This window comes from Sapajus apella, unplaced genomic scaffold, assembly GCF_009761245.1.
Source record: "Sapajus apella isolate SASKATOON/1434 unplaced genomic scaffold, GSC_monkey_1.0 scaffold68, whole genome shotgun sequence".
In the NCBI taxonomy this organism is placed as follows: domain Eukaryota; kingdom Metazoa; phylum Chordata; class Mammalia; order Primates; family Cebidae; genus Sapajus; species Sapajus apella.
Window position 1 is genome coordinate 5,646,505 of NW_022437008.1, and position 21,345 is coordinate 5,667,849.

At 54.9% G+C, this 21,345-nt stretch overlaps 3 protein-coding genes across 12 annotated transcripts in view; 1 reads left to right on the forward strand and 2 right to left on the reverse strand.

Annotated features, from left to right (window-relative positions):
* Nucleotides 1-2,706: 2,706 nt before the first annotated feature.
* TMEM147 (transmembrane protein 147) lies at nucleotides 2,707-5,480 on the reverse strand. Of its 2 annotated transcripts, XM_032249007.1 has the most exons (7): nucleotides 4,408-5,480; nucleotides 4,267-4,336; nucleotides 3,653-3,712; nucleotides 3,431-3,567; nucleotides 3,210-3,294; nucleotides 2,999-3,120; nucleotides 2,707-2,910 (listed from the first exon to the last, which is right to left on the reverse strand). In XM_032249007.1, the coding sequence occupies exons 1-7, from the start codon at nucleotides 4,482-4,484 to the stop codon at nucleotides 2,787-2,789; spliced, it is 675 nt and encodes a 224-aa protein (XP_032104898.1). In that variant the 5' UTR covers nucleotides 4,485-5,480; the 3' UTR covers nucleotides 2,707-2,786. The 2 variants fall into 2 exon arrangements, with proteins under 2 accessions (XP_032104898.1, XP_032104899.1); XM_032249008.1 differs by lacking the exon at nucleotides 4,267-4,336 and having other exon boundaries at nucleotides 4,408-4,488.
* Nucleotides 4,908-16,446, reverse strand: GAPDHS (glyceraldehyde-3-phosphate dehydrogenase, spermatogenic). Its single transcript, XM_032249009.1, has 11 exons — nucleotides 16,160-16,446; nucleotides 13,412-13,586; nucleotides 12,018-12,114; nucleotides 11,738-11,844; nucleotides 7,781-7,871; nucleotides 7,582-7,700; nucleotides 7,174-7,255; nucleotides 6,729-6,880; nucleotides 6,398-6,560; nucleotides 5,231-5,328; nucleotides 4,908-5,135 (listed from the first exon to the last, which is right to left on the reverse strand). Exons 1-11 carry the CDS (start codon nucleotides 16,224-16,226, stop codon nucleotides 5,063-5,065), a joined length of 1,224 nt encoding a protein of 407 aa, XP_032104900.1. The 5' UTR covers nucleotides 16,227-16,446; the 3' UTR covers nucleotides 4,908-5,062.
* Nucleotides 16,447-20,251: 3,805 nt separating this feature from the next.
* SBSN (suprabasin) overlaps nucleotides 20,252-21,345 on the forward strand; it is a 4,552-nt gene continuing 3,458 nt past the window's right edge. Inside the window, exons 1-2 of one of the 9 annotated variants that reach the window (XM_032248999.1) lie at nucleotides 20,253-20,599; nucleotides 21,176-21,299. In XM_032248999.1, coding sequence (XP_032104890.1) covers nucleotides 20,312-20,599; nucleotides 21,176-21,299 — 412 coding nt within the window. In that variant the 5' untranslated portion in view covers nucleotides 20,253-20,311. Of the gene's footprint in view, nucleotides 20,687-21,175; nucleotides 21,338-21,345 lie in introns of all 9 variants that reach the window. The other 8 variants (XM_032248998.1, XM_032248997.1, XM_032249002.1 and 5 more) reach the window with 8 other exon arrangements.

The following is a 21,345-nucleotide window of genomic DNA, read 5'->3' on the forward strand; positions in this document are numbered from 1 at the left end:
TTGGGGGAAATGATTCCTATTTCTTTGCCCAGGGTCACGGCATCTAAAGGTACGCTGGGCCATGACCACAGGCACCCCACCACCTCTGGGCTTTCTCTATTCTCAGCACTCTTCTCCCTCCTGGGGGCTCCCAGACACAAGGGGCCCAAGTCATTTGCACATCAAGCATCCCCCACCCCCCACAGGTGTCTCCCCTCTGAGCCTACCTGCTTGTTCCTCTGTCCCAGCAGTGGCCAGTTCATGACCAACTCCTTGAGGTGCCCTCTTCACACCCTTCACCTGAAAGGTTAACCCCTCTGACTGCTGGAGACACCCTCCTCCCCATCCCCCCACCTCCCACCTCTACCGCTCCTTTCCCAGTCCCCTTTGTTCACCTCTCTTCCTTTCTTTTCTTTCTTTTTTTTTTTTAGAGATGGGGTTTCACCATGTTGGCCAGTCTGGTCTTGAACTCCTGACCTTGTGATCCACCCATCTCAGCCTCCCAAAGTGCTGGGATTACACGCATGAGCCACCGCGTCCAGCCTCTTTCTCTTTCTTATGGCTTTCTCCGGCTAGGGCCTGGGCTTCTCCTTACTTGTGATCACAGCCCCCCAGCCCCCTGTGGCTTCAGATATCTCTGCAGTGAGACCAGTATCCGAGGTGACCTACACTGGCCTCTGCATCTTCCCCCAAACCTGTACCCATGCACTGACCAAATCTGATAGTCCCACTGTCCCATCAGTGTGGTCCCTTCTCCCTTGGAAACATAGTGAGCCCTGGGGCTTACAAACCCCAAACTCCTGTTATCCGGGAACTCCTTGCTCCTCCCTTATCTGCTGTCGCCCCAGAGCGCCCCCTGCTGGTAAATAAATACACACAGTCCACTGATCAACTGATCACCAACACCCCGGCTTAGCTTCTAGCCATTCCCCCCACTCCACCAGCCCTGCTCCGGTCCAGCCCTGGCCTCCTGGTCTCAGCCTCCCCACTCCAGCCAACAGCCATGCAGAGCTCCCTAAAGCCGTATCTGACCCTGTCCTTCCTCTGCCTAGAGCTCTCCATGGTTCCCAAAGCCTTCTGTGATCTGACCCCCACCAGCTCCTGTAGTCTCACAAGCCCCCTTGAACTCATTCCAACCAGTTATGTTCCCTTGGGGAAAACAGGCGTCCCCCCCCCGACCTCAAGACCATTACCTCTGCCTTGCCCCAGTCACTCATTCTTTAGGTCTCAGCTCACATGTGCTCTGCTCAGGGGAGCCCACACTGCTTCCACAGCAGGTCAGGTGGCTCCTGTGGCTCCCCATAACCCGGGTGTTTCCCCATCATAACTCCAATCACCTGCAGCCTGGCTCACCACAGTCCTGCCGCCTAGGCTTCACTGTCCTCTGCCAACTCAGCCCTAACCACTCCAGTCTCTCTCCCTGAACCCCATGTAAGCGGGGATTATTCCAGTTGGTAATTTCTGCAACTGACACTTGTCTCAATGTGTAAAGAGGTATGTGGGGCATGGAAGTGCAGAAGAAAGTGACCCTGTCACAAGTCCACCTAGATAGACTGCCCCATCTACTTCCTTTCCACATCAACATCAAGTCGATCAATCATTTCCAGCTCCCAAGAGACTCCTGGACCCTGTCTTTATTCCGAACCATGAGGAAGAGTGGGCCCAGATGGCGGCTGCCCTGCCTCAGGGCAAATGCTCCCTCTGGAAACACCGAGAAGGTCATAGCGAGCTTTCCTAGGCGCAAGCTTAAATAATATCATGTGGAACCTCAATAGCCTGGTGGAGAAGGATGGGCAACTGCCCTATCCTGCTCCCCAGGGCACCCCACTGAAACACCAGGGCTGGGGAGCACCTTCCTGAGTGGGTGGGTGTGCATCGAAGTGGAGCTTAAACATGACATTCAAAGCTTCTGACACATCCCCTCAGAGAGAGGTGGGGAATGGGGCAGGGAGCTGGCTTTAGTGGACCAAGGAAGGCTGAGGGCATGGGGGCAGGAAGGGGGGCACCCAGGACAATGTCCAAGCTGGGGCCCCACTGCTCTGCTCCTTGGCTGCAGCTGTCTTTCTACTCTACCCTGAGAAGGCTCAGGCCAGGATCTGATCTGCGGGCCATAGAACTGAGGGGCTCAGAGTCACAACTCTCCCCCCAGCCCCATGCTGACCCCATGGCTTGAACAATGTGAAGAATCTGGCTGGGCAAATCATTCCAGGAAGCAGTTTCAGAAAAGCTGGTTTTGCTGGCTGGGTAAATCCAAAGGCCAAGCAACTAAACCGTCCATTGTGTAACAAGGGGCCACAAGTGGGAGGATGACAAGGTTAGATTTCAGATAGATCCCCTGGCTGCCATACACAGGACAGATTGGAAGGGGACACTGGGGCCAGGTGCCTCAGAAGTAACCAGCCCAGGAAGGGCACATGTGGGGAGGCCCAGGTTGAGGCTATAAGGAGAGGAAGAGCCCCCCAAGGGCCCTCTCTGGAGTCTAGCTCCCCGTTATCACCTGTTCCCTGAGGGCCCTGGCCTCTGCCACTGCTCAGAGATCATCCTAACCTTCTGTCTACCCCCAGAAAACAAGGAGCCTGTGGAACTGCTCCACGACATGACACAAGTCAGTGACTGGCTAGCTTCCAGCTTGTCTACCTCCCTCCTGAGCCAGAACCAGGGCCTCTGGGACCCAGGTGGGCATGGTATTGGGAGACAGTTCCCAACAGAGAGAAATGGCGGCAGCAGCAGCTTTCCAAATACTGTTTACTTCACTAAAACCTGGAGCAAGGCAGGGAAAAGGTATGCTAATGTCTGAGACACCAAGCCTAGGAGTGCACGTTGACAACGGCGACATAGAGGGCCAAGGTGCTGAGGGCCAGCAGCCCCGTTACCACTGCCCGGGCCAGCAGGGCTGTCCAGCTGCCCAGCGAGCAGAGGTGGACAAAGGTCCTGCGGGAAAATGTCACAATGAGGGAGGGAGAATAGAATAGATAACCCATCCCCCTCTGGACCCAGCCACAAACCCCACCCAGCTCACTCCATAACAAAGGCCTTGTAGACACTAAGGAACATCAGCAGGAGGACAGCCGGCCGGAAGGTGTGGTACAGATCATAGCGTGTTATCATCCAGACCTGGGCAGACGCGACGATGTAATGGACCTAGAGGGAGGTAGAAAGTCGGGGCCAGGCCTCGGGGAGGACTATGGCCACCAGCAGAAACGTGTGTAGGTGAGAGCAGGTCCGCGTACCAGACTGATGTTGGAGTCTATGCTCATCTGGATGTACTTCCAGTCAAACTCAATGCCCCGGGCTCCGACCCATAAGGGAATGCAGCTGAGGAAGGCAAAGGATAGGATTCTCTAGTACCCAGACACCCTCAGCACCAGGCTCTGAGCCCCCGCCATCCAGCACCCCCATGGAACCCAGGTGTCCCTTCTCAGGGGTCTGGACTCCAGGCTGCTGCACGCACCGGGACATAATAAGCTCGGCGGTGGCCCAGCCTAGGGCAGCAACCATGATCTTGTACTCCCCCTTGCCGGCATTCCGGGACATGACAAGGTTTAGGCCTATCAGGTCGGCCACATCCACGCTGGCCTTCATGAACTCCTGAGGGTCAGGTTGAAGCTTAAGTAAGCAAAGGGGACAGGGAGCCCCACTCCTGCACTCCCTCCCCTTCCCCGGCCCCTCTCACCCCAATGAAGTCATAGATGCCGCCTTCCCAGGTGGGAAAGAAGGTGGCCAAGAACAGCATCTGAGAACAGAAAGCAGAAAGAGGTCACTTCAAGGTGAGGGGATCACAATCAGCCACAAGGGTTTTGTGGGAAGTTCGTTTGTATAAGGAGGGCAGGACAGGTTCCGGGAGCCCATCTGGAAGAGGAACCACCAGATGATGGCAAGATTACAGGCATGGGAGAGATAGAGGATAGGTCCCCGGGTCCTTGAGGGGGTTGGAAGTTTAAGTTCTCGATGATCACAGGGCATCTGAGTCAGGTCTGAACGTGCTGCTCCTTGGGCAGTGCTAGCAGCACGTGGGGAATCAGCGAACACTCTTAACTGCATCAAAAAAACCTCTTAGCCAAGCACACTACTGAGGTTTTCTTAATTTTACTAAGTGCTACGCAAAAGTTGCTTCTAGGCTTCTTTTCAGGTCGTGCCCTCTTTAAAGTCCATCCTCTCTAGGTATCCCGACACCATCCCATTGCGGAGTCCCGAGGGCGGTCCCACCATCGGGGATACGCAACGGGGGCGGGTCCCTAGGTCTGCAGAGCCTAGTGGCCAGACACGCGGGGTCTCGACGGTCCTCACCTTGCAGAGCTGCACAAAGAGGTAGGTGACTCCAGCCTGGACGCATTTCCAGAAGGCGTTGTACTCTGACCTGGAGAAGCGGGCGGTGAGGGTCGGCCCGGGCCCCGCACCCTCTCCGCCCCGCGCCCTTCCCGCACTCACAGGCCGCTGCACTTGTAGGTGATGAAGTAAGGGAAGTAGGCGAGAGCGAAGCAGTTCCCGAAGTGAAACAGGGTCATGACGCCAGCCGCCCGGTCCCGCCCGCGCGGGGATAGCGAGGCGGCGTCTCCCGGAGCGGGTCTCCGGCTCCGCCGTTGCTTCCGCCGCGGCCAGGGCCTGGAGCCCACCTGACTGGCCGCGACCCGCGCGCGGCCTTCTGGGAGCCGTAGTCCCGGCGCGGGACGTCGCGCCCAGTGACGTCAGAGCGCCCGTGGCCGGCCCTGGTTCAAAGGGCTTCTGGCCCAGCGCTGTGGGGAGCGACTTTCGGCCATGCGGGGTTTCCCCTGCTGCCACCGCCGTCCCAGTCTCCCGAAGTGGAACCCGGCTTGGAGTCGAGCGCGACCCCTCACCCGTGGGCGCAGGCGATCGAATAAGTGTGGGGCGGGCCTTAAACCCGAATCAGAACCCGCCGTGACTGGCGGCAGAGATGTGGGACGCAACTGTGAGCACTGTTCTTTATTTCACCATGGCCTCAGCGGCGTGGGGCGCCCACCCCGGGTGCCCTTCCTCCCCCGGAGAGCCAGAGAGCCAGATCCTGGAACGGGAGGCACAGGTTCCGGCCCTGGCCCCTGGGAGGGAAAGAAAGGACCTTCCCGCTTCACTTGTCTCGGCTAAACATGTGGCGGAGGAGGTCGACCACCCGGTGACTGTAGCCATATTCGTTGTCGTACCTGTGGAGGAGGGATCGGGAGGTTCAAGGGGGTCCCTTCCGACCACCCCTTAGTTCTCCTCCTACCTCCGGAGTCTCCAGCCCTTTCCCCCTTACCATGAAATGAGCTTCACGAAATTGTCATTGAGCGCAATGCCGGCCTTAGCATCGAAGATGGACGAGCGGGTATCACCGAGGAAGTCCGTAGAGACGACCTGAGCGTCCGAATTTCAAAGATAAGTGTGGGCGGCAGAGCAAGGACCTCCAGAAGCTCAGGCCCCGACTCCTAGGCACATCGTGCATCCATGCGTTCATCTACAATATGTGATGTAGCCCTGCCGTGTCCAGTCTCTAGGACAGGGTATGACGAAGGCAGATGGGTGCTGTCTGTCGGGCTCTGGCCAGCCGGCACAGGTCACAAACACCCTCATGCTGTACCCATACATTCCTTTCCTAGGCATAATGCAGGCATTTGGAATGGGCCAGCGTGGAGGGGCTCTCTGAGAGGTGGCCATGAGCGGGGTCTGGATGACTAGGAAGATCTAGCTGGCTCCAGCCCTCAGCACAAGTGTCTCAGGTGGAAGGAACTGCAGGAACGGAGGACCTGAGGGTTTTAGCCCTAGTGTCATGAAAAGCCACAGGAGTGTTTTCACTCCTGAAAACGTTTATAATGTGATTCCATTAAAACGAACCATCCTGGTGACTGTGGGAAAGTGGACCTGCAGGAGTGAATGCAGGGAGACAGCACCAAGGTGGACGTGCAGGGGTCCACCATGACCACGACATCCATTTCTCACAGAGAAGGCGCCTGGTCATGGCCTGGCCTCATGTGAGTATTGAAAAAAATGGCAGCTGTTGTCTTCTGTTCACTAAGCATATATTAGTCACCTGCTGTATCCCATGCTGGAGCCACAAAAGTGAAAAAACAGCCCTCAAATCCCTGTTTTCTTGGATCGCACACGCCATTGGGGCCAACAGTGACTATAAAATGAAATTTCTGGTGAGGAATAGGCCCACAAAAAGAACATCTTTTGAGGGGTGCCTTGCTGAAGAGGGAGACTGAAGTAGAGACTGGGAGGAAGTGAGGACAGACTGTGTGATCGTTCGGGGGGCAAACATTCCAGACGCAAGGAACAGTAAGTACAAAGGCCCTGGGGCAGGGAGGTCTCCCTTCCCACCCTGCAGCTTCTGCCTTGGCACATTGAGAGCAGCTTCCTGGCAAGTGGAAATCGTGTCCCCTGCCCAGAGGGTTCTTCTCAGGGTCTCACCCCGCTCAGCACCTACCTCATCCTCGGTGTAGCCAAGGATGCCAGCCATGGGCCCCTTGGCTGCTGCTTTTACAGCCTCCTTGATGGCTGAGTAGGGGGCTGGCCGGGCAAGGCGGCAGGTCAGGTCCACGACAGACACATCCGGGGTTGGTACCCGGAACGCCATCCCCGTCAGCTTCCTGGAGAATCCCCCATGAAGGGCAGGAGTCAGAACTTAGGGACACCACCCTCCATTTCCCCTTGCCCTGAGACTGGGCCAGGCCCCTGCTTTCCCCTTAAGGACTGAGGGCCAGTCCAGTGGTCCCAGGGTGTGCCCCCACCCTGGTTGCAGCTTCTGGTCCTCATACCCTTTGAGTGCTGGGATGACTTTGGTCACGGCTTTGGCAGCCCCAGTGGAGGCTGGGATGATGTTCTGGTGGGCACCCCGCCCATCTCGCCAGGCCTTCCTTGATGGCCCGTCCACCGTCTTCTGGGTGGCTGTGTAGGAATGGACTGTGGTCTTGGGGAAGAAGAGGACCATGATGAGGCCTTCATGCTCCTAAGCTCCCATGCCTCTTTTTTCCAGGACTAGCGTGGTGGCCTTGGTGTGGAGGCTGGTGGGGCCACCACCACAGACCATGGGAGGGGTGTGTGCAGGCCAGGGTCCAGCCTTGCCTGAGGGTTGACTTCTGCACTGGTGGGCCTCTCCTCCTGAAACCAGCCTCACCCTCTTAACTCCATACACTAAGCAGGGCTCTGGAAGAAGAGGTTGGGTTTCCCTGCCATCCTTCCTGCCCCAGCCCCTCAACTTACCATCAACCCTTCGACGATCCCAAATTGCTCGTGGATGACCTTGGCGAGGGGGGCCAGGCAGTTGGTGGTGCAGGATGCGTTGCTGAAATAGCCGAGGTGTGCATGGGCACTTTGAGGTAAGACGCAGAGCCACCCTCCACCCTTACCCCTCTTGTGAAACGCCAGGATGAGGGTGAGAGAGATTGGTGGGGATGCTGTCAGACTGAAGGAGGCAGGGGCGGCTCCCCAAGCTTGTCCTCCTGAAGTCACGCATTTTTAGCAGATAGTTTTGGGAAGGAGAAGCAGAAGCCAACTGATTAGGAATCCAGTAGGGCTGAGGGTGGGGAGGACGAGTCTACCCTCTCTTCCACAGCCTGGTGTGTCCTCGGGCGCCACCCACACACTGCAGGATGTCGCTGCCCTCCTTACCTGACAATGTTCATGGAGCCAGGGTTATAGTCATTTTCGTTCACACCCATGACGAACGTTGGTGCATCCGGCGAGGGCGCAGAGATGACCACACGTTGAGCACCTGCCGAGATGTGGTCCTGGGGAGGAGGCGCAGGTGTCAGGTGCTTCTGGCGCCATTGTCCCCCTAGCCGGCCCTGGGCACGCCTCCCCTGCTTACCGAAGCTGCTTCTATGGAGAGGTACACGCCTGTGGACTCCACCACGTAGGGGCTCCCAACAGCCCTCCAGGGGATCTGTTTGGGCTCCTTGCTGCGGGGTAGTGGCAGGGCTGAGTCAGTCTCCCCTGCGTGGGTCCCACCCTCAGAGTCCACGGCCTTCACCATTTGAAAGGCTGAGCATGCGCCTTCTGCAGGTGCTGCCCCGCCTGCAACCACTTGCGTCCCCCACCCCACACACCTACCTGCCCCAGATGGACTGCACCCTGCTGGCCTTGCTTTTCACCACTGCCCTGCTTCAGACCACTTTCCTTTTGTTGATTGCACCACCCCTGCTATGCCTGGGTACTGGCAGTGACCTCCCCAACTCAGCCCTCAACTTCCTCAGAGGCACCAACCCTAACTGGTGCCAGCCAGCTCAGACCCTTTCTTCATACACTGCCCGGGACATGGACTCTGTGACCATGAGGCCTGCCCAGTTGCTTTCTGGTCCCCAGTGCTGACAACCTCGTCATGAACCCTCCTGGACCCTCAGCTCCTGCAATAGGAAGCCGGCTGCCAAAGGCCAGGAGAGTCTCTGAAGACAGACACTGCATTAAAGCAAAAGCTCCTGGAGGAAGCCTGAAGCCTGAGGCAGCCTTGGGCCAGCAGTGGCTCCTGGTTTACATTAGAAAATTAAGGGAGGTTTGGGGTTTCCTGTTTTCTACGTTTACATTTTTACTTGGCATTTTGACACACGTTTGTATTTGAAACATACTGAACATCTAGTATTGCTGTTTTCTACTTGGCTTTAGCAACAAGCATTAAGTGAATAAACTGCATTCCGCTCTCTTCCTTCCCGGGTTTATCATGAGTAACCAGGTGCTTTGCTTCTGTGATTCTCGGTCAGTGTTGGTCTGTTTCCATTGCCATTGATCCTGCTTCCCTCAATGGGGGGGGGGTTCAGTCAGTGTTTGTGGTTGGTTTTGAGACAGGGTCTTCCTCTCGCCCAGGCTGGAGTGGTGGTGCAGTCACACAGCTCACTGTAGCCTTGATCTTCCTGGCTCAAGCCATCCTCCTGCCTTGGCCTCCCAAGTAGCTGGGACTACAGGCTCACACCAACATGCCCAGCTAATTTTTCATTTTTTTGTAGAGATGAGGTCTCACTTTTGTTGCCCAGGGTGCTTTAGAACTCCTGGGCTCAAGTGATGCTTGGCTTTCCACAAGTGTTGGGATTATAGGTGTGAGCCACTGCGCCTGGCTTCAGGTTTTTTGTTTTTTTTCAGGCAGAGCATCACTCTGTCACCCAGGCTGGTGTACAGTGGCACGATTTTGACTCCCTGCAACCTCCACCTCCTGGGTTCAAGCGATTCTCCTGCCTCAGCCTCCTGAGTAGCTGGGATTATAGGCGTGCGCCACTAATGCCCAGCTAGTTTTTTTTTTTATTTTTAGTGGAGACGGGGTTTCGCCATGTTGGCCAGGCTGGTCTCAAACTCCTGACTTCCTCCCACCTCAGCCTCTCAAAGTGCTGGGATTATAGGCATGAGCCACTGTACCTGACCTCATTTTTTTTTTTAGCCATTTTATACATGTTTACTGAACATTTGCCCTGTGCCCATATTCTAAGTGCCTTACATGTATTAAACTTATGTAACCTTCACAACCCAAGGAGGAAGTGCTACCCCTGTCAGGGCAGAGGGGAGGGGAGTGAGGCAGGGCCTGCTGGAGTGCAGGCAGGCTGGCCTCACCTTGGGTCTGCACTCTTGGCTCCACTGCCAGAATGAATGAATGGGCTGTCCCGCAAGGCCATAGCACATGGTTATCCTCTTCCTGTCAGACCACTTTCCATCATCTAGCCCAACTAGCTCTTCTCAGATACCTCCTATTTCCTGCCTTCCAAATTAGGGACACTTCAGATTCCTCTGCAGCAATTGCTGAGTTGGCCAGAGGCAAACAGTATGTCCCAGAAGACCCCAGGCCCTCCCCCAGGCTGTCATGGGCCCCAGCCTCCTGCCCACTGGGCTGTTAGGATTCCATTCATTCATTCAAAGGAAGTTCTGAATGTCTACCAGGGCCTGTACCTGCTAATGCCAGAGCAAAGGGTGGCACCAGTTGACACAGCCCTCCTTGCAAAGCTGTGGCCTTGTGGGAAGTGCCCCTTTCAGTGTCCACAAACACGTGTTCACTCCATTTGTGCCTGCAGCTACTGCTGTGGTGGGTTTGCTCATCATCCCCATCAGCTACAGGACGGAACTGAGGCTCAGGCAAGTTTGGTCCCTTGCCCAAGGTCACACAGCTAGCAGCGGAGGCATGGGGCGGAGTGGGGTGGAGTGCAGGCACACCGCCTGGCTTGTGCAGCCCAACAATGCAGGGATGGAGAGAGGACTGGGGAGAGGGACCCCATTGCACAAGTGACCAGAGAAGGCAGCACCTGAGTGGGGGCGGGGACGGAGGGGGCAGCTGGGTGGGGAAGGGGGATAGCTTCAAGTGGCAGGAATGGGGGTGGCCAGGTTGAAGTCTGCGTGATGACTACAGTGCTGGAGTTGTTTTTGGTGTTAAGCAGCTTTCTTCCATTTTCACCGACTCTCCAGTCTCTGCGTCCCCACCCATAAACTTCCTGCACCCATCCCTGCCCCTTTATCACTCACCCTACCCCCAGTAAATACAAAGAGAAGGGCTGACATTAGATCTGTAGGGAGGGGTGCTGGGGACCCCTGCCTGGGCCTGGACAGGGTTCTCTAGTGTGCCTGCGTGTATGTGCATGTGTGGGTGCGTGTGGGCACCTGTGGGCATGCGTGTGTAAAAGCCCCAGGCAGCCACAGAGCCAGGAGTGGCTAACAGTTTACGTTAGAAAGGTGAATGTCGCCGTGCGCGGTGGCTCAAGCCTGTAATCCCAGCACTTTGGGAGGCCGAGGCGGGTGGATCATGAGGTCAAAGATTGAGACCATCCTGGTCAACATGGTGAAACCCCGTCTCTACTAAAAATACAAAAAATTAGCTCGGCATGGTGGTGCGTGCCTGTAATCCCAGCTACTCCGGAGGCTGAGGCAGGAGAATTGCCTGAACCCAGGAGGCGGAGGTTGTGGTGAGCCGAGATCGCGCCATTGCACTCCAGCCTGGGTAACATGAGTGAAACTCCGTCTCAAAAAAAAAAAAAAAAAAAAAAAAGAAAGGTGAATGTCAGACAAAAATAAAATTTTAAGCCCCCCACAACTAACTGAATGCAGCCCTTCTCTCGGCCCAGGGCATTCTAAATAAACTCGAAACACTCGTTCAGGCTGTGATGGGAATGGGTGCTTGCACAAGCCTCATTATACCTTCTTCCCTTTGGAGGAATTCAGCTACAGTTGACCAGCAGTGGCCAATGGGTGCTGAGTAAGTGTGGAGTTGAAGGGGAAGCATGAGTTGAGTTCTGGACATGTTGAAATGCCTACGAGAAAACGTGCGAATGATCGTTAAAGCAAAAGCATTCTAGGCAGGGTGTGATGGCTCATGCCTGTAATTCCAACACTCTGGGAGGCCAAGGTGGGAGGACTGCTTGGGGCCAGGAGTTTGAGATCAGCCTGGGCAAAATGGCCTCTATAAAAAATTAGCCAGGTCTGGTAGCTTGTTCCAACTACTTGGGAGGCTGAGGTGGGAGGATCACTGGAGCCCAGGAGGTCAAGGCTGCAGTGAGCTATGATCACACCACTGCACTCCAGCCTGGGCAAGACAGTGATACCCTGTCTGTAAAATAAATAAATAAATAAAAAGAAAAAGCGTTCTTGAGTACAGTGAGGCATCTTTTTGGATTAGTGCTTCTTAACCATTTTGGGGGTGAAGGACCTGAGACTCCCCTCTTCTAATCAGTACCTAGAGGCATGCACATGCAATTTTGGGGGTGGTTTCACTACAGGTGAGAGGCTGGAATCGCATTTTAGCCACCTCCACATCCCCTGCCTCAGTATGTCAGGGCTGTGCATCAGACAGATCTCTCCTTACCACTGGTAGACAGAGATCTCACGGTTGTCCACGACCAGCTGTCCATTCCTGAATTCCACACTCCCCTTGTATCGGCCGTGGGTGGAGTCATACTTAAACATGTACACCTGTGGGGGATGAAACGGCTCCTAGTCTTGGGGTGGCAGGGTGAGCATCCCTAGAGAGTCCCCCCTTTGGTGAAGGTCTCACATTGCAGCTGAGAACCCTCCATACAGCTCCCTTGAACCCCCTTCCCACCCCAGTCCCACCCTGCTGTTCCTGCCCTCTGTCTGCTACTGACCATGTATTCAGGGTCAATGAATGGATCGTTCACAGCCACAACCTTAACACCCTTCTCCATGCAGGCACGCAGCACCAGGCGACCAATGCGTCCAAATCTGGCCAGGGACAGACAGAGGAAGGGGTGGGAGAGAAGGGGTAATGGAGAGGAGGCTCCCTCAAGGAGACTAGTGGGAAACCTTAATCCAGGGGAAGAAGGCATCCACCTCTGTGCAGGCCACAGTCATCTCTTGCCAAGATGACCTCACCAGCCCCTTTACTGCTTTTGCAGCTCCCTCTCCTGATCCATTCTCTAACCCCATTCCTTTTTTTTTTTTTGAGACGGAATCTAGCTCTTTTGCTCAGGCTGGAGTGCAGTGGCGCTATCTCGGCTCATTGTGACCTCTCCCTCCTGGGTTCAAGTGATTCCCCTACCTCAGCCTCTCAAGTAGCTGGGACTACAGATGCGTACAACCACACCTCGATAATTTTTGTATTTTTAATAGAGATGGGGTTTTGCCATGTTGGCCAGGCTGGTCTCAAACTCCTGACCCCACGTTGATAAACCTGCATCAGCCTCCCAAAGTGTTGGGATTACAGGCGTGAGCCACTGCTGCGCCTGATTCCTAACCCCTATTTTTAACCTTGTAGCTGAGTTTTTTTCATTAAAAAAACAGGTTTTTTTTGTTTGTTTGTTTTGTAGAGACAGGATCTTGCTATGTTGCCCACGCTGGTCTCAAATTCCTGGTCTCAAAGGATTTTCCTGCCTCAGCCTCCCAAAGTGCTGGGTTTACAGGTGTGAGCCTGGATGTATCTTTTAAAACTTCAAGACAGATGACGTCTCTTGGCATGAAAATATCCACAACTGTCTATCAGTAAAACAAGATCCACAGTCCTTACTGTGGTATAGCAGCATCTCCTGGGTTTCCCACCGGCCTCCCTCCTTTTCCCCCTTACTTGGTGGACACCAGCAACTCTGACATCCTAGCTGTCCCTGAACACACTGAACTCACCTCGTCCCAGAGTCACTGCTTGTTTCGCTGCCTGGAAGACTCCTTCCCCAGCAAGATGCCCTGGGACCTGGCTGCCTCTGTTCACTCTGGCCCTATTCCAATGTCACCTTCTCCCCGAGGCCTTCCCTGACCACTGGTGAAGACTGCCGTCTCCCGCCTTACCCTTCCACTGGCTTCTACACTGTTCAAACACCACTGCACAATCTCATTTCTTTGATTACTGTCTTCCCCGCCAGAATGGGGGCTGAGGGTGGGGCCCCATCTGACTTACTCTGGGCTATTTCTCCAGGGTTGTTGGAATGAAAGCATTGATGGGGGAAATGTGGAGGTGCCCCCAGTTAGCAGCCAGAGGAGGGGCTGGGCTCTAAGTCTTCAGACTGATCGGGGGCTGCAGTAGACTCACCCATTGATGCCCACAGTCAGTTCCCGGGCCACAATCTGAGGAGGAGGAGTAGCAGGGCGAGGAGGCGGTGGCGGCGGCGGCGGTGGCTTTATTTCCTCCTTGACTGGTGTGGGCTCTGGTTGTGGCGGGGGCTCTACTTCAGCCTTGGGCTCAGGTGGGGGCGGTGCTCTGGTGACTGTGCAGGGGAAGGGGGGGAATGGGTTGCTTGACCACCAAAGTGAAAGAGATGAACTGTCTTTGCTGCCCAGAATCTGTTACTGGCTCCTGGCCCCGGGCCTCTAGTGACCAAACGTTTAGCCCCGTGTTTCCCAAACCCACTTTCTCTACAGGATAAACTTGTTTAAAATATCACTGCCAAGGGCCCTTCCCCGGAGATTCTAATTAAATGGATATGTACTTTCAACACAGATTGCTTGCGGTGACATTGTCTGTGCCTCAGTTTCCTCCTCTGTAAGGAGAAATAAAAGTACTTTTCTTAGGGGGTCGTTGTGAGAATTAAATTAGGTAATACTTGGAGTGCTTACGACCGAGCCCAGGAAACATTTGACACACATTAGTATTTTGGAGATTGTTCCCCAAACTTGTCTGATAACTGATTTAGCCTAGTGGTCCCCAAACTGTTCTGATAGGAATCACCTGGGTGGCCAGATGTGGTGGCTCATGCCTGTAATCTCAGCACTTTGGGAGGCCAAGGCGGGAGGATCACTTGAGGTCAGAGTTCAAGACCAGCCTGGCCAACACGGAGAAACCGAGTTCTCTACTAAAAAACACTGTAATCCCAGCTCCTCAGGGGGCTGAGGCAAGAGAATCTCTTGAACCTGGGAGGCAGAAGTTGCAGTGAGCTGAGATCCCACCACTGCACTCCAGCCTGGGTGACAGCAGGACTCTGTCTCATGAGAAAAAAAAGAATCACCTGAGGAGGCCTCTTCTTAGAAAAATTGGACTCAGTAGGTCTGTACAGAGGCCCAGGAATCCTGTTTTTAATAAGCACTCCAGGCATTTCTCATCCCCAGGGAAGCTTAGAAAGTACTGTGTATCATACTCTGTGAAGCCCATGGAAGCACATATTGGCTCCCGCCTCTCCACCCACTTCCACTCCCAGACTGCACTTAAAAACACTGCGCCTGGAGGTGCGCTTCCACCTGAGCTACAGAGGCGGGCTTGAGAAGAGGGGAGAAGTGGAGACTCCGGGGACCTGGTGGCAGAGAGTTTCAAGCTGGAAACTCAAGCCTGGCTCAGTCCACAGACACCTGCTGCCATGTGGACTTGGGCAAGTTATGAACCTCTCGGGGCTGATCCTCCATCTAGGGGCTGCTATGAGGGCTCAGTGAGATCTCAAGGCACACACATAGGAGCTGATTTCAATAGAAGAGGGAAGTCTTATCCTCCTCTATTAAAATGAGGATAGGGAGACAGCAGGGAGTAGAAAGGGGCTGGAGCGGGACAGTGGGAGTCCAAGTTTTAGCACCAAATCAAAGGCACCTGGGAGGTGGTGGGTCTGGGAGCTGGGGGCCAGCTGGCCTGTCTCTCTGACCTCTTGCTGGTGCCACAGACCTTGAGGCTGGACGATGGGTGTTTCTAGTGGCTGTCCAGGTTCATGAAGTTGTTAGTGTTTATTGGTGAACCTGGGGGTGTTTGCATCCCTGGGGTTGTTTCTGCTATTGGGGGAAGGGGATTTGCCCCCCTGGTTAAAAGTGGGAATCTAAGCCCAATGGGTGACCTTTTGGAAGAAAACTGAGATGGTCCTCCTCTCTCAGTGCCCCCAGCCTTGCACTCTCTTCCCCTCCACTGTAGGGGTGGGGTTCCTGGGTTGGAGAAAAGCCTGGGGGGGCAGCTGGGTGCTTCGTGGAGCTCCTCACTGCGTCCTCCCACTGAATCCTGAGAGGCATGCGCTATAAACCCTCTTTACAGAGGGGAAATGAAGCCCAAGGCCACGGAGCAGTGATGCGCAGGGCAGGCGCTCAAGTCCCGTGGCTGTTAAGCCCATCTGCTTCTTTGTCTTTCAGGGTCTCCTGGACCCAAGCCCTGCCCCACACCAGCCCTACCTACTCCTGCGGCCCCGCCTGTGGGAAGTGAGGGAACAGCATGGGAGTGGGGGCAGCCCACCCAGAAGACCTGGTTCCTCCGACTAGAGTGAGTGAGTGAATAAGTGTGCGTGCACCACCATTGTTGAGAAACTAAGGAAGTGGTTTGCCCTCTCTTAACCTCTGTTGGCCGCTCTGTAAACTGCAGGCACACACTGGCCTTCTCAGGTGATGGTGAGGCTTCCCTGAGCTCTGGCCTGCGAAGTGGTCAGCAGTTCCTGGCAGCCTGCAAGTGTCCTTGCTTTGTGCATCACAGGGAGGGCAAAACCCACCTCACGCGAAACGCCTTGAACATTACTTTTACGTGGAAGCCCAGCCCACCCACACCCAGTTCTCCATAAGCCACTCCTAAGCCTGCCTGCTTCCCGACACCCTCAGGCTGCAACCTCTGATGCACACCCGCTTCTGCCCTTTCCACGGGGTGATAGCGGTGCGAAGCCCACCCAGCCCTGGGGGTGGAGGTCTGGTCTCCACGCCATCGCGGTAGACCCTACTCTGCCAGTACACCCCGGCGGGTGTGGAGGAAGGGAGGGTGGACGACCTCCCGGCCCTTGGATGGTGCACATGCCAGGAAGGGCAGTTGGGATGCGGCACTGGTTCGAGGGTGCAGATGCTCCCCACCACGCTTTCCACCAGCTCCCCATGTCCCTGCTGCCTCCCTCACCTGGGCATGGCTGTCGCAGCAACTGGACAACGGTGACATTGGTGAGGACGATGTCGCGTTTCGACATGGCCTCTTATAAACTTATCATGGCCTGGCTGCCCTGGGACCCTCCGTGAGGTTACTGAGGTGAGTGCGGGGTGGCGGGGTTGGTGGGTCCTGGGCCTCTTGACGTGATGTCACAGTGCTCAGTAATGTCACAATACCCAGTGACATCACCAAGGAGGCAGTGCCCAAGCCAGAGGCCACAGACCACCGCATCCCATCCCTGTAGGGGTGTGGGATGTCAGCACGCTGTGCACCACCGTTCTATGGCCATGCACTGCCTCTAGAATGGAATCCCACTTTTAAAAATTATCATTTGTGGCTGGGCGCAGTGGCTCATGCCTGTAATCCCAACTCTTTGGGAGGCCAAGGTGGGAGGATCACTTGAGCTCAAAAGTTTCAGACCAACATGGGCACTGTGGCAAAACCCCATATCTACAAAAAATAAAAAAAGTAGCTGGGTGTGGTGGTGCATACCTTTTGTCCTAGGGAGGCTGGGATGGGAGGATCACTTGAGCCTGGGAGGTCAAGGCTGCAGTGAGCTATGATTGAATCACTGCACTCCAGCCTGGGCGACAGAGTAAGACCTTGTCTGAAAAATAGAAAAAGGTGTTTGTCCAGTAAACTATACTGAATGAATAAATGTCAATTCCTCAGGTTTCTTCTGAAGGCCAATATATATTTTTTTCTTTTTTTTTTGAGACAGAGTTTCGCTCTTGTTGCCCGGCTGGAGTGCAGTAGCGTGATCTCAGATCACTGCAAGCTCTGCCTCCCGAGTTGTTGGGACTACAGGCGCCTACCACTACAGCTAATTTTTTTTTTTTTTTTTTAGTAGAGTTGGGAGCTTCACCATATTGGCCAGGCTGGTCTTGAACTCCTGACCTCAGGCGATCCACCTGCCTCGGCCTCCCAAAATGCTGGGATTACAGGCATGAGCCACCTCGCCTGGCCCTGATACCAACCTTATCGTACCCTCCACGTCATAACTTCTGGCAGCACCCATTCTTTTCCTTGTAGCTTTTCATGTAGTTTGTTGTGATCTATTGATCGGTTTATTTGTCTGACGTCACCCCCTTGGGCTGTAAGCCCCTACAGGGCTTGTGTTCTTGTCTGTCTGTTCACGACTGTGCCTCCAGCACTTAGAACAACACAAAGCGCGTTTTCAATAAACATCTGGGGAAGAACAAGCAGACAAACAGCTCCCTCCCCTGCAGCCCTGGGGTAGGGGTTTGCTTGCACCTTGGTGACTCACAGGCACATACCCTCACCTGCACAGCAGGTTGACACGCAGCTGTGACCAAGGTTTGGGGGAGTGGGGGTTTGCGCCAGGAAGGAGTCACCATCCCAGAGAGGGGTGGATGCAAAAAGGGCAGAATGATATAACCTCTTCCTTCCGCCAGCATCCATGGGAAATTCATTTGCCAAGAACCTGGCATGGGAGTGGGGCAGGGTGAGGCTCTCTTGCTTCCATGGCCTGGGAGAAGAACTGAAAGTAAACTAGGTGTATAGGTGAGGAGGTTTTAATTAACCCAGACCAAAACACAGACGATTAATTCAACAAAGGAGCTACATTTTGGTGTACAAGCAAAGAGGGGAAAAAATACAGTATCAACAAAACCAGGATTTAAAAGGGGCTGATTTTGGCTGGGCGTGTCAGCTTATATGCCTGTAATCCCAGCACTTTGGGAGGCTGAGGCAAGTGGATGTCTTGAGATCAGGAGTTCGAGATCAGCCTGGCCGACATGGATGGTAAAACCCCATTTCTACTAAAAATACAAAAATGGCCAGGCATGGTGGCATGCGCCTGTAATCCTAGCTACTCAGGAGGCTGAGGCACAAGAATTGCTTGAACCTGGGAGGCAGAGGTTGTGGTGAGTCAAGATTGTGCCACTGCACTCCAGCCTGGAGTCTCACTCCAGTCGCAACAAAGTGAAACTCTATAAAGAAAAAAAAAAAAAAAAAAAAAGACAATTCCAGGCCATTCTCAGTTATGGAGACAGTTGCCAAAGTCCTGAATTGAATCATGGCACATGGGAATAGAGAGACACATGGCTGGAGAGGGGTAGAGAAGATGGAACACAGTTCAAAGTGGGAGAAACCCCATCTTTTGGTCCCCAGGTGGGTTCGGATTCTGATGCTCATCACCCACTCTTCTCTGCCCAGCTACCTCCTGGCAAGGGAAACTCCATCATTTCGGCCCTGGACCAGGGCAGAAGAACCACACCTAAGTTTGCCCAGGAATTTGGCTCTTTCCCTGGAGTGTGAAACCAGGAAACAGATTTGATGAGCTCAAGCTTCTAGAGGTGGCACAATTAGTCACCCTGTATAGGCAGAGCCCAGAGAAGGCAGAAGCTCCTGGGTATCTGTCCTGGGATTCCTGCCTTTGGGTGGAGCCAAGTGTCCAGGAGCTGGGGAGGAACCCCGGGTCCTCTGAGGGGAGTGGGCCTCAGTGCCCTTGTTTGAGCAAAGCCTGAAAACACGTGCAGATTCTCGCCACACCTGGGCACCCACACACATAGCTCTGCCACCCCTGGTGGCTCACACCCTGCACATTCCTTCCTCCCTGGCCTTCCCACCAGCAATCCCACCTCCGCCCCTCTCAGTCTCTCCCTTTGGCACCAAAACCCAAATATCTTTCACCCCTGCACCCACGGTACCTACCTCCTGGCTCTCGGTCTTCTGGTCTTAGCCTCCCTCCGAACTGGCTCCTAGATCCATCTGCTGCTCCAAGCCTGCCCACCACCACCAGCCCTTCCTTCCAATGCCCCTTTTCATGCCTAAGGCCAGACTCAGCTGTTTCCTCTCTAACCCAAGCCAATATGTGGACACTTGGGGCTTCAGGTTGGGGCCTAGGAGGCCCCGTGGAGGGAGGGAAGGAAGGATGAGTGCCTGGCCCCAGCCCAGGTTCTGGCTCACAGGCTCCTGCTGCCCCGGGTCTTCAGTCCCTCCCTGTGGCTGCCTCAACCGGCTTTTCAGGAGACACTGCATCCTGTTCCAGCTCATGGCAATCAGCCCCCTGCCCATGCCCAAGGGCTGGGAGGCAGGAGGTCTGGGTTCTGTGACAGGAATGGGATCCTACCTCCAAAATCTGTGACACTCCCCAAGGGACCCTATGCTACTCTGGCGACCCAGGCACCCTTCCCTCCAGCACCCTGTGAGACCCAGGCTTGGGCTTGGAGTCTCTTCCCTCGGCTTCTTCAAATCCATCCATTTGTCCAGGCAATACATACTGAAACCCAGGCAGTGTTCAAGCTGCTAGGAACACAGCAGTGACCAACATGACCAATTTACATTCCTGCTAGGTGAGACAAGCAATAAAAAATAAAGGTAATTTCAGATTTTTTTTTTTTTTTTTTTGCTATGAAAACAAAAGGGTGATACTACAGAGTATAATTAATGCCATGTTATGGTCAGGGGAGGTTTTCTTGAGAAAGTGGCATTTAAGTCAAGTATGGATGAGGAGGAGCCACCCATGTGAAGACCTGGGTTCTGCATTCTAGGCAGAGAGAGGAGGACGTGCAAAGGCCCTGCAGCAGGAATGAGCCTGGTGTGTTTGTGGAACGGGGAGAAGGCCTGTGTGGCTGGAATGGAATGAGTGAGGGGCAGGAGCCGGCCCAGAAGAACGAGGTCTGATGACTCCCTCAATCCCCCTAGAATTCTCCCCTCTCCCGACAGTGCCTCCCATCATTCTAGCCCCTCATTGCTGGAGGAGATGGAGGCTTAGATGCCTGAGCGGAGTGCGGTATTGAAGAATCACCTGCCTCCCAGGGATGGAGAGTGTTGGAAGGTGGGTTTGAAAGAGAGGAGGCCTGGACAGTGGGTGAGGAATGAAAAGAGGAGGTGGCTGGAAGGGCAGACACTCATCTCTGGGGTGGAGGGCAAGGAGCAAAGATGCCAGAGTCCTGCTCTATCCATGACTCACCCTCTCTTCCTCCTCCTCTTCATTGCCCAACTCCAAATCTCTCTGGGAAACACCTCCTTGACTGAGGACCAAGTCAGTGCCTCACAGGGGTAATTGAGTCATGAGGGGTGGAGAAGAGGGAGAATTAGATAAATAGCAGTGTGGCTTCCACGGCTCCTCTCTGCATCCTCCCCCACCTTCCCAGCAATATGCATCTCGCACGTCTGGTCAGCTCCTGCTCCCTCCTTCTGCTATTGGGGGCCCTGCCTGGATGGGCGGCCAGCGATGACCCCATTGAGAAGGTCATTGAAGGGATCAACCGAGGGCTGAGCAATGCAGAGAGAGAGGTGGGCAAGGCCCTGGAAGGCATTAACAATGGAATCACGCACGCTGGAAGGGAAGTGGAGAAGGTTTTCAATGGACTTAGCAACATGGGGAGCCAGGCCGGCAAGGAGTTGGACAAAGGCGTCCAGGGGCTCAACCACGGCATGGACAAGGTAGCTCATGAGATCAACCATGGTATCGGAGAAGCAGGAAAGGAATCAGAGAAGTTTGCCCATGGTGTCAACAACGCTGCTGGACAGGTTGGGAAGGAGGCAGACAAACTGATACACCACGGGGTCCATCACGGGGCCAACCTGGCAGGAAGTGAGGCTGGGAGGTTCGGCCAGGGGGCCCACCATGCTGCGGGGCAGGCCGGAAACGAGGCTGGGAGGTTCGGCCAGGGGCTCCACCACCCTGCGGGGCAGGCCGGAAACGAGGCTGGGAGGTTCGGCCAGGGGGCCCACCACGCTGCGGGGCAGGCCGGAAACGAGGCTGGGAGGTTCGGCCAGGGGATCCATCATGGGCTCAATGAGGGCTGGAAGGAGACAGAGAAGTTTGGGCAGGGGATCCACCATGCTGCCAGTCAGGCTGGGAAGGACGCAGAGAAGTTTGGGCAGGGGATCCACCATGCTGCCAGTCAGTTTGGGAAGGAGGCAGAGAAGCTTGGCCAGGGGGTCCACCATGCTGCCTCACAGGTGGGGAAGGAGGGTGATAGAATAGTCCAAGGCCTCCATCATGGCATTAGTCAGGCTGGAAGGGAGGCGGGGCAGTTTGGGCACGACATTCACTACGCAGCAGGGCAGGCTGGGAAAGAGGGAGACATGGCAATCCATGGTGTCCAACCTGGGGTCAACCAGGCCGGGAAGGAGGCAGGGCAGTTTGGCCAGGGAGTTCATCATACCCTTGAACAGGCTGGAAG

Coding starts and splice junctions, on each gene's coding strand:
- TMEM147 (XM_032249007.1), bottom strand. CDS start 4,484: ATGACCCTGTTTCACTTCGGGAACTGCTTCGCTCTCGCCTACTTCCCT. Junction 4,337..4,407: donor ACCTACAAGTGCAGCGGCCT/GTGAGTGCGGGA, acceptor CCGCTTCTCCAG/GTCAGAGTACAACGCCTTCT. Junction 2,911..2,998: donor TACAAGGCCTTTGTTATGGA/GTGAGCTGGGTG, acceptor ATTTTCCCGCAG/GACCTTTGTCCACCTCTGCT.
- GAPDHS (XM_032249009.1), bottom strand. CDS start 16,226: ATGTCGAAACGCGACATCGTCCTCACCAATGTCACCGTTGTCCAGTTG. Junction 7,701..7,780: donor TCTCCATAGAAGCAGCTTCG/GTAAGCAGGGGA, acceptor CCTCCTCCCCAG/GACCACATCTCGGCAGGTGC. Junction 6,561..6,728: donor GTCATCCCAGCACTCAAAGG/GTATGAGGACCA, acceptor GGGATTCTCCAG/GAAGCTGACGGGGATGGCGT.